Source organism: Heterocephalus glaber, unplaced genomic scaffold (genome assembly GCF_053883595.1).
Source record: "Heterocephalus glaber isolate CG9 unplaced genomic scaffold, H.glaber_assembly_v1.0 deba00000281, whole genome shotgun sequence".
Taxonomy (NCBI): domain Eukaryota; kingdom Metazoa; phylum Chordata; class Mammalia; order Rodentia; family Bathyergidae; genus Heterocephalus; species Heterocephalus glaber.
In genome coordinates, this window is record NW_028258139.1 from 7793392 (window position 1) to 7807748 (window position 14357).

At 37.4% G+C, this 14357-nt stretch overlaps 1 protein-coding gene and 1 non-coding gene across 10 annotated transcripts in view; one reads left to right on the forward strand and one right to left on the reverse strand.

The window, feature by feature from the left end:
* Positions 1-14357, reverse strand: part of Spidr (scaffold protein involved in DNA repair) — a 419506-nt gene that overhangs the window by 307948 nt on the left and 97201 nt on the right. For all 9 annotated transcript variants that reach the window (XR_002391231.2, XM_087182055.1, XM_021249026.2 and 6 more), the window contains one exon: positions 97-350. Coding sequence is in view for 8 of the 9 variants with exons in the window: in XM_087182055.1 (XP_087038181.1) it covers positions 97-350 (254 nt within the window). In the remaining variant the exon portion in view is untranslated. The remainder of the gene's footprint in view (positions 1-96; positions 351-14357) is intronic.
* LOC147830203 (small nucleolar RNA SNORA51) lies at positions 8252-8387 on the forward strand. Its single transcript, XR_015441925.1, has one exon. It is a non-coding gene; the product is annotated as a small nucleolar RNA SNORA51 (small nucleolar RNA).

A 14357-nucleotide genomic window follows, 5' to 3' on the forward strand; every position in this document is an offset into this window, starting at 1 on the left:
TTCTTTCCCAAGTAAACAAGTATTTTTAAATTAACATTTCAGATATTTGGGTTTCTTAAGAAAACAAGAAAAAAGTACTTTAAAACATAATTTAACCTTAAAAGTTTCTTCTTCTTTGCTGAATCTTCTGGAGTCCTAGGAAGCTTGGCTGTCTGTTTCTGGGGTGTACACAAGACGGGCTCTGTTGATCTCACCCTTGGGTTGACCAGTCTGTCCATTATCTGCCTTGTATCCAGTCCAAAATCCATGTGGTATTTGTGAGGGGACTCTGAATCAATGAATAGGACATCCTCTGAGTCATCTTCTTTCTCACTATGTGATGAATATTCCAAAATTTCTGCAGAAATTGGCTGGGAAAATTAAGAGAAATGCAATTAAATATTCTTTATTCAAGCCCATATGTATCCAGGCCTATTATTCTATTTCATATGATTAAACTCCTTAAAATAGCTTCTTAATTACAGTATATGTAGCTTGGACTTGTTTTGATGCAAAATCCAACAGTAACCAGGAACAAAGACAACAGGTTAAACCAATTGTCAGATATTATGTCACAGAGCTCACTGAAATCAATATAAATATATTTCTACCTTCCTTCAGGAAGCTAAAAGACATGTGTCACAGGTACACATGGTCTCTAAAACTGAACTAATAACACTATCTGAAGGCTGATGAGAATCATCTATTAGGAAAAAGTATTTCTTGGATTTTAAAATATAATGTGGAGCTAAATAATATTCACTATTTGTTAAAAATCAAATATTTAAAAATTGCCTCTTCTAGTGTAAACCACTTAAATTTACCAAAGCCATCTCCAAGAGTAAAGACGAAAATTTGACTTTTCAAGCACAATTCCAATATAACATTTTTCAGAGTCTAGTTAAAAACTGCTAATATGGGCCACCGCCTGCCTTGCAAGCACAACGTCCTGAGTTCAATCCCCAGGACCAAAAATAAAATGCTAATATGAACAAGAACTATTTAAGAATATGATTGTCTCCTTTTCCTAACATTTCCTAAAATGTTTTCTTTCTCCTACTCAAATTTCTAAACTTCCAACTGGATCATGAGACAGGAATTATATCCACACAGCCAATCTTGCAGAGGAGAAGCAAAACCTCCTTTCTGATGTTTTCTGTCTTTGCCCAGTCATGTTACTAAACTATGCATGAAAAGATTTTATATTCCTATCACTGGATTTTACAGGTTAGTCCCATGTTGTACACTAGTCAGTAACAATTTATCCTCTGATATTCTAATTTTCTAATACATTAGCAGCCCCATCTAATTTAGTACTTACACCAGATTGTAAATTTACTAAAAGTGAACACACCTTTAGTTGAATGGGTATTCTGGTCCCAATCAATTCATAATGCAAGTATGAACTCACTCGGGGGAAGCTCCATCTAGTTGGATGGATTACCACTGACTGTGATCCTGATCATGGAGGAGGCACTTGGGTGAAGACAGTGAAAAGGATACAAGGGCTACTATGTGGGTACATGGGTGTGTGTGCACACTACTATTGACAGCAACATTAGCGTTTTCATCATTTGATCATCTATGTAAAGGCTTATCACATTTGGCCTTTTCTAAGGATTATGTTAAGTCCTTTTTAAAAAAGATACTAACCATCCCCACACCTCCTCAAACCCATTACTTGGGTAATTATCTATTAGGAACACTTACAAAAATGAAAAAATTTCCAAAGTAAACGACAAGCTTGATTTTACTGTCCTTTCATCCTTTCAGTTTTGTGCCTAAATCACTGTAGCTGCTCATCCATTAATAATCACTAAGGGCACATAGTTTCCCAAGACATTTCTGAATAAATATTAATGAGCCACCAAAAAACCAAAACAGTTTAGTTTAAAAATAAAGCTGTGTGCTACTGAAAATCTTTATACATTAACTTGAAAACTCCATATTTAAATAATTTCATATTTTTGTTACAAAATGACTTTTTTTTAAAGACAAGGACTTGTTATGTGGTTCAGGCTATATGTATTCACTATTCAGGCTTGTGTTCACTATGTAGCCCAGGCTGGCCTTGAACTCATGGTGATCCTCCTCCCTCCACCTCTCTCGTACTGGGATACATGCACCACCACACCTGACTGAAAAGCCAGTTTGTAGGACAATGTTTTGTACTTCATCCTAGAGCAGGTTCTCTCAACCTCAGAACTACTCCCATTTGGGGCAGGGATGGTGAGGAGTTAATCCTATGGACTGTGTTTGGAAGCATCTGGCTCCACCCAATGGACCATAATAGTCCCACCCCACCAGTCACAATAAAAAATGTCTCCAGACATTGCCAAATAACCCTTGGGGAACACAATCACCCCAAGTTGATAACTACTATCTTAGAAATAAGTCAACAAATAATCGACCACAGGCAGCCTGTGCTGGGGACTCACACGCAAACATTAAAAGGATTAAAGGTAATTAATCATGGAGATGGGGAAAGCCAAACTTTTAAAACTATTTAGTTATAAAACACCGTGGTAGAAGAATTGCAATAGAAGTATTATTTGGACTCCAAAAACATTTGAGAAAAACGGCAAAGCAAGGTGGGTAGCACACATAGGGGAAAGAAAGAAAAGAGTTGAAATGTTAGAAAAGGTTTGTTCCCCAGGACCTGCCATGGGAATCAGAATACTAAGTGTAGGTTAGTAAGGCTGAAGAAGGAGGAAGCACATTCCAGAGAGAAAGAATAGCATAACAAGGGAGCATAGAAGATACACAGGAAAATCTATAAGAAGTGCTAAGAGGTAAAGCTTGTAGAATATGGAACTGCATCTGGCTGTATTATGAGGCAGGAGGTGCCGATGGCAGTTTTAAATGGGGGCTAACAAAACCAGGTGCTAATATGGAATGATCATTCTGAAAACTATGGGAGGAGGAGATCCATGCCAGCAAGTTAGCAAGGGAGGTAGCTAGAAGGCTTTTCTATATTCAGAGCCAGGCATAAAGAGTATCTGAGTGGGATAGAAAGCACTTTGGGAATTGTAAGAAAAGAAACAGTGCATGAAGGCAAGAGAGGTGGAGAAGATTGCCCATGAAAAGTATATAGAAGTAGGAAGAGAAGGGCCAACCTTGGGAATTTCATCAATTCAAGTGCGAAAAGGCAGAAAAAGTGGTTTTAACTTGAAAACAGAGAGATTATACAGAAATATATGATAACAAATCTATATTCTTGGTAAAACATGCTTTGAAGGATAAATGGGAGGTGAATTACAATCTATGATAATCAATTTTAGGCACATATAGTTTAGGCTGTCACTAATGAGACGCTATTAGCTACTTCCCATATATTATATAAAAATATATTGAATGGGTAGTACTCACATACTATCTTAGCTCATATAATTAATACAAAGAAATCTTCAAGCTCATTCTTGCTCTTGTATAATACAGTCAATTTAAAAGCTGGGGGTGGGAGACCAACTAAAACTACAAAGCAATTTACATGCAATTCCCCTCCAAAATGTGCACACAACAGAAGTAAGAGTGAAGAAGAAAGATCACTTGAGACAGTAGTAGTCTAGACTGTCTTCCCCAGTAAAATTGGTCTTTGATCCTTGGCCTTACCCTTTACTATCAGAAAACATTAGGCAAGTGATTTAACTTCTCCATGCCTTTTTTTCATCATTTTCAAACTGGAGATGTAATATCTAACATAGTAAGCACTTTATAAATATTAGTCATTCTTTTTACTCCCATGGTAGTTTAAACATACATTTTAGCTTTACAGTTTATATTTTTGAGCTTTATATTCATTTTTATTTAAGTATTTTCTATTTCAAAGAAAACTTCTATAAAAAGGTCATTGAGGAACACAATAAATAATGTCTTCAGCAGATAATCAAAAAGACACTGTCTTAATCAGCCACATAAAGCATGTATGTGTCGCATAGACTTTTTTAAAAGAACCAAGGTATAATGAGTACCTTTGAAAAAGACAACTAGAAGCCAACTCCCCTCGAGCCCATCACCCCAGATGAAGGTAGAGGAACTCTCCACGCATGGACAGTGATGACCTGGCAGACTCACTAGATACCAGCTGTCTTTGGCCTAAGCCTGACTATGAGGAACATGTTCTTTCAAAAAAGGAGGAGGTATATATGTGTGCACAGATGTGTGTATGCCTAGGAAGATGAAAAGAGAATAATGCTATATCAAAGATGTCTGCAGATTCATATGTTCAATCTTCTATTTCACCCCTATATTGTAGAATAAGATTAATGTGAAATAAAGGGTCATGAGTTTTTGGACAAGAAACACTTTTTTTGGTGGCAACTGAATCCTGTGCCTATTCTCTTCCTTCTTGGAGCTAACTCCCACCTGATTATAGATCATTAATGTTCTTTCCTACATAGTGCTCTAGAGTCTAATTATACTACTTCTACTTACTTCACTGTTGAGAGACATAGGGTTTTACAAATTTCCACATTATAAAAGTACTGTAGAACAGTGGTCCCCAACCTTTTTGACACCAAGCACTGACTTCATGGAAGACAATTTATTTGTTGGGGGATGGTTTATTTGTGTAGAAGGGTGATTTGGGATTAGATTTTCATGAGGAACATGGAGCCGAGATCCCTTGTGTGCCCAGTTCACAGGAGGGTTCATGATCCTAAAATACTCTAATGACACTACTGACAGATTAGTCAGATAGACAGGAGGTAGAGTTCAGGCAGGAATGCAAGCTGTAAGGAGTGGTTGTAAATAATACAGGTGAAGTTTTGCTCACCAACCTACTGCTCACCTCCTGGTTTGAGGTCAAGTTCCTAACAGAACATAGACCAGTACTGGTCTGTGGCCTGGGGACTGAGGACCCCTGCTGTAGCCCATGTGCTTGTTTCACTGGGCAACATATGCCAGCTTCTATGTGGTGTTTACCAACCCAGGAGCTTACTGAATAGTTCATTCATTCTCAACTTAACCAATAATTGTGAGATGGCTCCGAAGAGCCACTGTCCTGAAAGACACCCAAAACCACTAACAGTATGTGAAACCTATGATACACAATCAACTTCACTACTTTTAGACTTCTAAATTTTTATCTGACAGATGTGAAATGCCATTTCTCTCATTTGCATGACCCTGATAATTCAGAGTTGACCGTCTTCACATTTGTTTATCAGCCCTTCATATTTCTTCTCCAGTGAACTGCTTGTTCATATATCTTAACCCTTTTCTCTATTAGAAAAGATAATGACTTTTTAAATTACCCAGATCTATGTGTTACATAGATAGACAGAAATTGGTCAGAAAATTGTTAAAGTTAAAAGTGACAGAGAAAAAAAAATCTAGTATAAAACATGGACATTTGTCTTGTACCTTAAGAAAATTCTTCTAACTACTCTTATTCTTGGTAAGTTGCTTACTGCTATACAGCAGCATAATGCTTAGAAAATATTTTGTTGGAAAATTTATTTCTCAGTAAATAATCTTTATTAACAAATGAACTACTTTCCATAAATGATAAACTTAAATACCAAAATAGATTTAAATTATTTTCTTTTCTTTTTCTTTTTTGGTACCGGAGATCAAACTCAGGTCCTTGTGCTTGCGCAGCAGGAGGTGAAACCACTGAGCTAAATCCCCAGCCCTGAATTATTTTCTTCTAAAACACGTATTTTCTAATATTTTTCCCACTATCTTCAAAAAAGCTAACCAACTAGTGTGCTCTTTAAATTTTCATAGATTATTTTCTTCATGTTCAAAGCCTAATTATAGAAATCATATAGAAGAATAAATAGGGATCTTTAATAGCAGAAAAACTACTGTGTTTGTAGAACAAAAAGCAACTATATAGCTCATGATCTGCTAATGTTTATAATATAATACAATTATTACTAATAGAATTCTTTTCTTTTCCTGACCTAAGGAACTTCAGAATGAGTAATCTTCTACATTAGTAATGACATGACACAATTGACAGGACTAAGATACAAGCATGGAGCAGTTTCTTTGAAACCACCTGGTACTCTTTTCAGGACAACCTATCTCTCCTTGGTCATCGCTTACAATTTACCAGAACCAATCACACAATCCGTGGAGGGATAGCCTTCTACCTCAAGGTGGCCACAGGGGCCTCCTAATTTATGCAGCTAAGTAGCTACTATGCTCTACCTAAGGTAGAAAACTGACCAAAGCTGAGCCAAATTCTTTTCCTCCAGATTTTGAATTGAGGGATATAGATATGGTAAGTAGAAGCTAAACCACACTAATGACAATTCTCTAGATGACAACTTCATTAGTTCATACTGGTGAGTTTTCCTGGGGCTGCACTGAGGCTCAGTTCATCTTTCAACTATATTTTAAATTTTTCAGTATATATAGTATTGTTCCAATAACTTTCTCTTAAAACAAGCAGGCTAGTTATCTGCTTAAATATCTCCAAATAAGATAAAATATCCCCTCAAATACATTTATTCAGTATAAACTATGTGTACACTGGTGTTACGCAAGATAGAAAATTTAATAAGATACCAACCATTTAGTGCTTGAAATAAAATAAAGAAGACAATATATGCATGCCTCACATGAAGTGTTCCACAAGGACAGAATAGAACTTGTATTTCTGGCTGATCAGAGAACAGCAGAAGCAGAGAAAGAGGTGACACACACTGGAAAAGGCCACAAAAAAACTAAAAAAGCTTCTTAGATGAAGATACAAAAGGAGAAAAGATAGCACATAAAGGAAGGGAGAATGGATATTTGTGACAGAGACAGGTCTAGAGAAGTGAAAGTTTAGAGTTCATATTGGGGAGCAAGAGACAATAAATAATATGAACAGTATAATCTGCAGGTTGGGTAACGGACAAGCTGTGGAGGATTTAGTTTAAGAATTAGATATCCTCTGAAGAGCGCTTCTGATCATTTCTGAGTGGATCAGGAAGAAAAACTCAGAAGGTATTTAAGAATCCTCTTTTTTTTTTTGGTACTGGGGATCGAACTCGAGACCTTGCGCTTTTGAGGCAGGTGACAGAACTACTGAGCTAAATCCCCGACCCAGAAGGTATTTAAGAAGATTGTTCCGAAAGGGTATATAAAAGTGAATTTGAAGGGAAATATTAGCATAGCAAAAATTAATACAAAGTTATTGCAAATATATGTGCATATTTTTTCTACTTTTTAGTTTTTCATTTGCTCTCAAATGGTGCAACACTGACAAATAATTCAAGAAGTTCAAACTTAAATTCTTAATATAGTCCCCAAAACTAATTGTTTCCCCCACTATGCCCTATATTAGTAAGTAACATCACATTCCACCCAGGTGCTCAAGTCAGAAATCCACAGCTCATTAATTCATCAGGAAGCTCTATCTCTACTAGCTAAGAGGTGCCCATTCTCTGCATCCTGCCTACCAGCCAGCACCATGACGGTAATGCTTCCAAGCTTGATTCTGCTTCTACTTTGTCTGTCCTACCCTTGATCCATCCTTCACACCATAATCACAATAACCTTTCACTATAAATCAGATCATTACACCTTTCACATTCCATAAATGACTTCTTGGGGTATTCCTGGCTGTGGTCTATAAAGCCATACATAGCCCCTTCTCTTTCAGGCTTCTGTCTGGGGGTCTGTCCATTTCCAGGGTGATTCTCTATATACATGAATACTTTTTTATGCCAAGTAGAATTGCCACTGTTAAGTATAAAAGATTTTCCTTAAGCTTTTTTTTTCAAGGAAAATCCTAAAAAAGAAAAATTAAGGGCAATTATTCCTACCAGAAAATTGCTTGGTACCAATAACAGGATGGACAGACCAATGAAATGGAACTGAGAACCCAGAAACAGACCCAAACACAAATAAGACATATAAACAGTGTTGAAAATATAAAAGATCCAAAGAGGCATTCAAAGGAAAGGTGACACAAGATGTTCGGTCTCCCTGAGAACACCACTGCAGGACAGAAGTATCTGAATGGCTCTAGAGGGAAAGAGTAAATTAGTGTGACCAAACTAGAGGACTAACAGCAATGTGTTTCAGAATTTAAAATGTGCAGGGCGTGGTGATGCACACCTGTAATCCTAACACAGGGGAAGCTGAGGCAGGAGGATTGCCACAAGTTCAAAGCCAGCCTGGGCTATATAGTGAGATTTTTGTCTCAACACCCCCCCCCCCAATTTTTTAAATGTAAATACTTTCAATCTATCAATTCCATGAATAGGGCTTATTAATTTAATTATATACAGAGGCATATCATAGGATAGTTTTGTAAAAGGAAGAAAAACCAGGCCTTTTGGTGCTTATGATGGGCTTTATTATCACACTGACTATTCTATACAGAAAGAGAAAATGCACTAAATCTACCCTCAATATACCTCAGTCCAGGCCTGATGCCCAGCCTGTATTATGAAAGGGGATAATGGAGCTTTGGGAGAAAAAACAAACTACAAACATCCATTATTCAAGTGCTGCTTACAGTAATCACATTAGAAAATAATATGCAACTACTAAAAAGAACAGGGCCAGGGACTGAGTTCAGTGGTTCCGCTGCCTGCCTTACAAGCACAAGGTCCCGAGTTCGATCCCCAGTACCAAAAAAAAGAAAAGAAAAGAAAGAGAGAGAGACAGAGAGAACAGAGTAGATCCATTAGTATTGATAAAAATACAAAAAATTGCAATAGCAATGCATACATAGACCTTCTGAGTGCAAAAAGTAAAACAGAGGACACCTATACAAATGCTCTTTTGTACAAGTTTCTATACAAGAAACTTAACTATGGGGCCAGGAATGTAGCTCAGTGGTTTCACTGCCTGCTGCGCAAGCACAAGGACCGGAGTTCGATCCCCAGTACCAAAAATAAAAAATAAAAAATAAAGTTAAAAAAAAAAAAAAGAAACTTAACTATGATTATTTCTGGTAAGATATGACTACTTTTCCCCTTAGCTGCTATTCTAATTTAAATTTGTTCCATATGTATAAATTTTTAATTTAAAATATTTAAAATATAGTAAATTCAAAATGGGAAAGTATAAAGGCTACTTGAAGAATCCATACATTCAGCTCCCAAAAGAGGAAACAAAATAATAAGGGAGGAGGAACAAAAAAGAAAGTGAGAGACTGGCAGGAAGCTAGCTAAAGTATAGGAGAGGACACATTATTCCAACCTAAGTAACGAGGGATGTTTGTTCTCATTTCAAAATAAACAGAAAAAGAAATACAGAAATAGTTCTTCAACCATGTAGATAAACGCAAACATATCAATGACATGGGTCACCAATGGAATATTTTACCAAAGGCCCTAAACTCAATGGCCTTCAGCTCCAGGCAGTTGCGAAAGAAAAGGAGGGTGCAAGGAGGGGATAGCAGGAACACTGATGACAGACCAAATGTCTTCTCAAGTGCAGCTGCTACTCACAGCTGGCCAATCCGTGCAGCAACATAGCAAAATTTCCAATAACTACCATGTTTTCTTATATTTCAAGAGAAGGTAAAGAATTCTGGATTATAAGTGAATTCTCTTGATCTAAAAATGTTTGCCATTTGAAAAAAAAATTGTTTTTGTTCTTTGTTTTTTGAGACAGGGTCTTGCTATGTAGCCCAGCCTGGCCTCAAACTTGCAGCAATCCTCCACCTCAGCCTCCTGAGTGCTGAGATTATAGGTGTGCACTATAATCAGCTCTAAAATTTATAAACACAACCTATAGATACCAGTTTCAGTCTAAATCATATTTAAGTGTTTTTAAAAACTGTGTTTGAATAACATTTCCCATTTTTCTTCAATGCTAGCCTTGTTTCATTAGTCTTGAGTCATACAGAAGCTTTTTAATTTTTTAATTTTAATTTGAAAATTATACAAAAATCAAGAGCAGTAAAACTATGTTCTTTTCTCAAAGGGTAACAAAAGGTATGACTATATAAGGTTAGACGTGGGCCTGGTGGAATACACCTGTAATCCCAGTACTCTAGGAGGCTGAGGAAGGAAAAACCACAAGTTCATGCCCAGCCTAGGCAATTTATGAAACTTAACATGACCCTGTCTCAAAATTTAAAAATTTAAAAATTTAAAAAGCATGTAGCTCACTGAGAAGCTCCAATATTCAATCCCCACTACCCAAAACAAAGGTTAGAAAGTGGTTTCACCAGAAACACTGATGGTTTTTGCTTTATGGTAAGGTGGGGAATACTTACAAATGAATATTAAAACTCTCATTCACTGAGTCATTCAGCAAATCAATATATGCCAAAGTAGTCTTATGCATTCAGGAGGGGAAAAGATGAAATCTGTGACAAACAGACATCATTTTTGTGTTGGTATTTCTATCTGTCCAGTTTTAGAGTGTAGTAAATGCCCTAATTTTAAGTTAGGAAAATTAAATAACAAATCAAAACATGAACATTTTTTACTAATACTACCTTAAAATTTATCACAGTAATACCTCACAAAAGATGAGCAAACTAAATATAGTTTTATTTATAAAAAACTGACGATTTTCTAAAGTTTTCTTGTAACTAAATACAAGTGTGAGTGTGTCTGTATAGAGATAGCACATGTCTCCTCTTACATAGAAAAAAAAAAGATAAATCAGTAGACCTACTAGCTGTGGGGACTATGCTCTAAATATATATCCCTGGAATAACGATGAATTTGGGCAAATTCATCCATACCCATTCAGCGAGGCTTCTCCGTGCCAGTGGTCTGCATTCTGACTTGTTACTGTTTCCAATCCCACAGATGAAATGCCTTAGCAAATTAAGTTAATATAACGTTTTAATGTACCAAAAGTAATTCAGTACATTGATAAGTGCTGATTCATTTCCAGCCCACAGTCTAATTATTATTCTAAAACAATTCAATAGCCAAATAGTACTAATAAAAATACTTCAGAGAAAGAGTTAAAGTGATATACTAGGAGAGGTCAAAGTTCATGACAGCTGGGATAGTGGTGCTTACTTACTGAAATAGAGAACACATTCAGTAGTAAAGAAAAGGGAAAGGAGGTACTATCTGAAGTTTTTAAGGATCACATGTTCAGTATACACACACAGAGCGAGCACCTGGTTGGGGGTTGGAAATACAGCTGCTTGGCAAAGAGGCCACTGGAAAAGAAAAGATTCCCGTGACACTCTCCCCACCCCCACCCCTCAGCAGCATCTACTTAATTCCTGGACCCACTGACAGTTAAGGTGCATTTCTATGACTTTGATCTCATCATAGCCTCCTGTGAGTTGTACGCTGAGTCACAACAACTCCACAACTTCCATTCCCTTTGGGGGTTCTTCATTTTAATATTCTTCAATTCTACACAGGCAAAATGATTTTTTAAATATCCATTCTGGGGTAATGTATGAAACTTCGGGTGGCAAGCAAGGGTAGAATGTGAAATACTGTACATACATATACTTATATGAGCTGACCAGAAAAAAATCAATAATAAAAAACTCCTACAATTCTCTAAACATTATCACTTTTTTTTTTTTTTTGAGACAGGGTCTTGCTGTGTAGTTCAGGCTGGCCTTGAACTTAGGGCGATCCTCCTGCCTCAGCCTCCAGCAGGCAGGGATCACAGGTGTGCACTACCACAACCAGCTATCTCTTCTCTTTAAAAACTAAAATTTTTAAATTTTAAATAACTATCAGGCCAGGGATTTAGCTCAGTGGTGCTGCCGTGCAAGGTCCTGAGTTTGATTCCCTGGTATAAAAAAAAAAAACTATCATAAACTTCAAATTTAAAAATTAATAAATATCATAATATGCTATGTAATTCATCTGATACTGTTTAAACTACTATTATTTTCTGTAATTCTATCTACACATTTCTTTATAAAATGTACAAGAAAGATTCTTTTAAGTGATCTCCCTAAATACTGGAAGAGATACCCCTGAAACTGAAATCCCTCAATTCCCATAAACTAAATCTTAATCTAAATCCATGTATGAAAGTCTACACATGCAGGATTGTTCTAGATGAAAAGCTGTGTCTACTCACAGATTCAGGAAGAAGTTTGAGTCAAATTGCAAAATGAAGCAGTAACCTCAGTGGTTAAGTTGCCTCAATAACAAAGGAAATAAATTAGCCAGATGAAACACTGCTCTTTAATGTTCAGAAATTAAAGGTTTTAACTCTAAAATTTATAGAGAGGTCACATCAGGGGCAACAGTGAATATCACTAATAAGTGACCATCTCTATTTGTAGCCAAATGCTTAACCAGCTGGTTAAAAAAAAGGAGAAGGAGAAGGAGGAGGAAGAAGAGGAAAAAGAGGAGGAAGAAGAGGAAGAGGAGAGGATAGAATCTAAATTAAAATTATTCCTCAAGATAATTTTAATTATAAGACAGAAAACTGCTCACATAACTCCTGTTTCAAGCAAAACAAAAGTCTCAAGACTTTGGCCTCAGCCAACTCAAGAAGGTATGCTGGGAGACTCTATGAGGACCCCTTGTGAAACTGGTGCTGTGTGGGCAGGTGCAGGCTGTGCCCTAACTTGAAGGCCAGGTAGGTTCCCCACACCACATCCTGTCATGTGCTGGTTTCTGCTCTCTGAGGCTTCCCACCCAATTATGGACCAGGCCCAGACCTGCCCTTGTAGGATCTTACGAGATCACCCAGCAGCACTATGTTAAATTCACCCTTTTTATCCTAGGTTCAGCCACCCTTTCTTAAAGTCACACTACAAATGAGTTAGGGGAATGAAAGAGAACTGGTGACTCACACACTAACATGATTAGTTATCAAACGCCTTCATTTCCACTCTCAATTCTAAAAATGGGATTTATTCACTTAACAAATTAATTGGGTGCCTACTCTGTACCAGGAACCATTCTGAGTCCCATGCGTGTGAGAGGGGAGATCAAAGTCCTTATCCATGTGGTCTTTACAGTGTAGCAGAATCACAGCACACACAGACCTTAATTAATAAGAATTGTTCTCTAGCTATTTAGCAAAGAACTTAACTGGCTGTGTGGAAAAAAGACAACAAAACAATCAAAACTGGAGATTATACCAGACTCCCAACTGCTAACATAAATTTATGTTCTGATGGGATTAAAATTAATAAAATAAACAAAGCCAGACAATAAAAAGGCTCAAATTACTGGTAAGATATACTTCACTGTTTACATGGTGTGCTTTTTGCGACTGAAACTTTATCCATGAAAATCAGAGCCAGCTAGTGAGAGAGAAAACAAAAGCTATACATTTTCTCACACACTTAAGAAACAAAAAATCTTTTCTGAGGTAAACAGGTTTAACAAGCTACACCCAGTTACACCTCTGTAAACCACTTGGCTTGCCTTCCTCAAACCAAATGTGTTTCTAACCTCAAATTGCAGCACAATGGTAACAAAAACTCAAGTTCTATCAAGATAAGTTTACAAAAGTACCACTCTACCTCCTTCTCCATCCAAAGCACCCGCTGTAAGGAGCCCAAGGAAAAAAAGAAACACAATGAAAAGGCACACCTGAAGAGAAAGCGAGGTGGCAAGAAATAACAATGCCAAAGGAAGCAACCTGCTAGGTCAAAGTTCATCAAGCAATAATTGACAGTGAAGAAGGGCAGAGTGCCTGAGGCCAGAAGGACTCCAGGGCATACACAGTAGGCATCCTGTCTGACATTATGGCCCCTCATCTCTGAGGTCCTTTCACGTCAAGTCAACAGCAATTACAGATGAAGAGAAAGAAAAACACCCCCTTTTCCAAGAAAAATAGTGTACAACTGTGGAATATTAATACAACTGTGCTATAATCTTTGTGGTCATACTGTGTTTCAAAACATGCTTAGTGAGACACAGTCTTGAGCCAATCTCAAAATATGCCTCTTGCCAGCCCTAGGCAAGGACAGCAGATGCCCTCAGTCTGATGGAGGCTGAGGGTCTTCTGACTCAGACCTATACTGAGCACTTGGGTAGAGAAGCAAATGTGACTTCATGTTTTAAAAATAAATCCAGCCAGGCGTGGTGGCACACACCTATAATCCTAGCACTCAGGAGGATTGCTGTGAGTTTGAGGCCAGCCTGGGCTACATAGTGATTTCAAGGCCAACACTACAACACCAAAACTACACAATAAGATCCTGTCTCAAACATTTCTCCCTCCCTCTCTCTGTCTGTCTCTCCCTCTCTCTCTCTCCCCTCCCCCCCTCTCCCCTCCCCCCTTCAATATTTCTGGTTAGAGTAAGGCTTTGTTTGTACACAATGGATGACTGTGGAAAGAGAAAAAATGAAAAATTGAGAGAAGAGCCCTGAGAAGGTAGAAGTCTTCAGAGGAATGGAGCCAGGTGGGTGTCCTAAGAAAACAAAGCCAATAAACAGCAAAAGCAGTGAAAAGCTGTTATACAGCCTTAAGCTCTGCCTGCCTGGGGTGCTCCTCCACACACCAGCCCTGTAAACAGATAT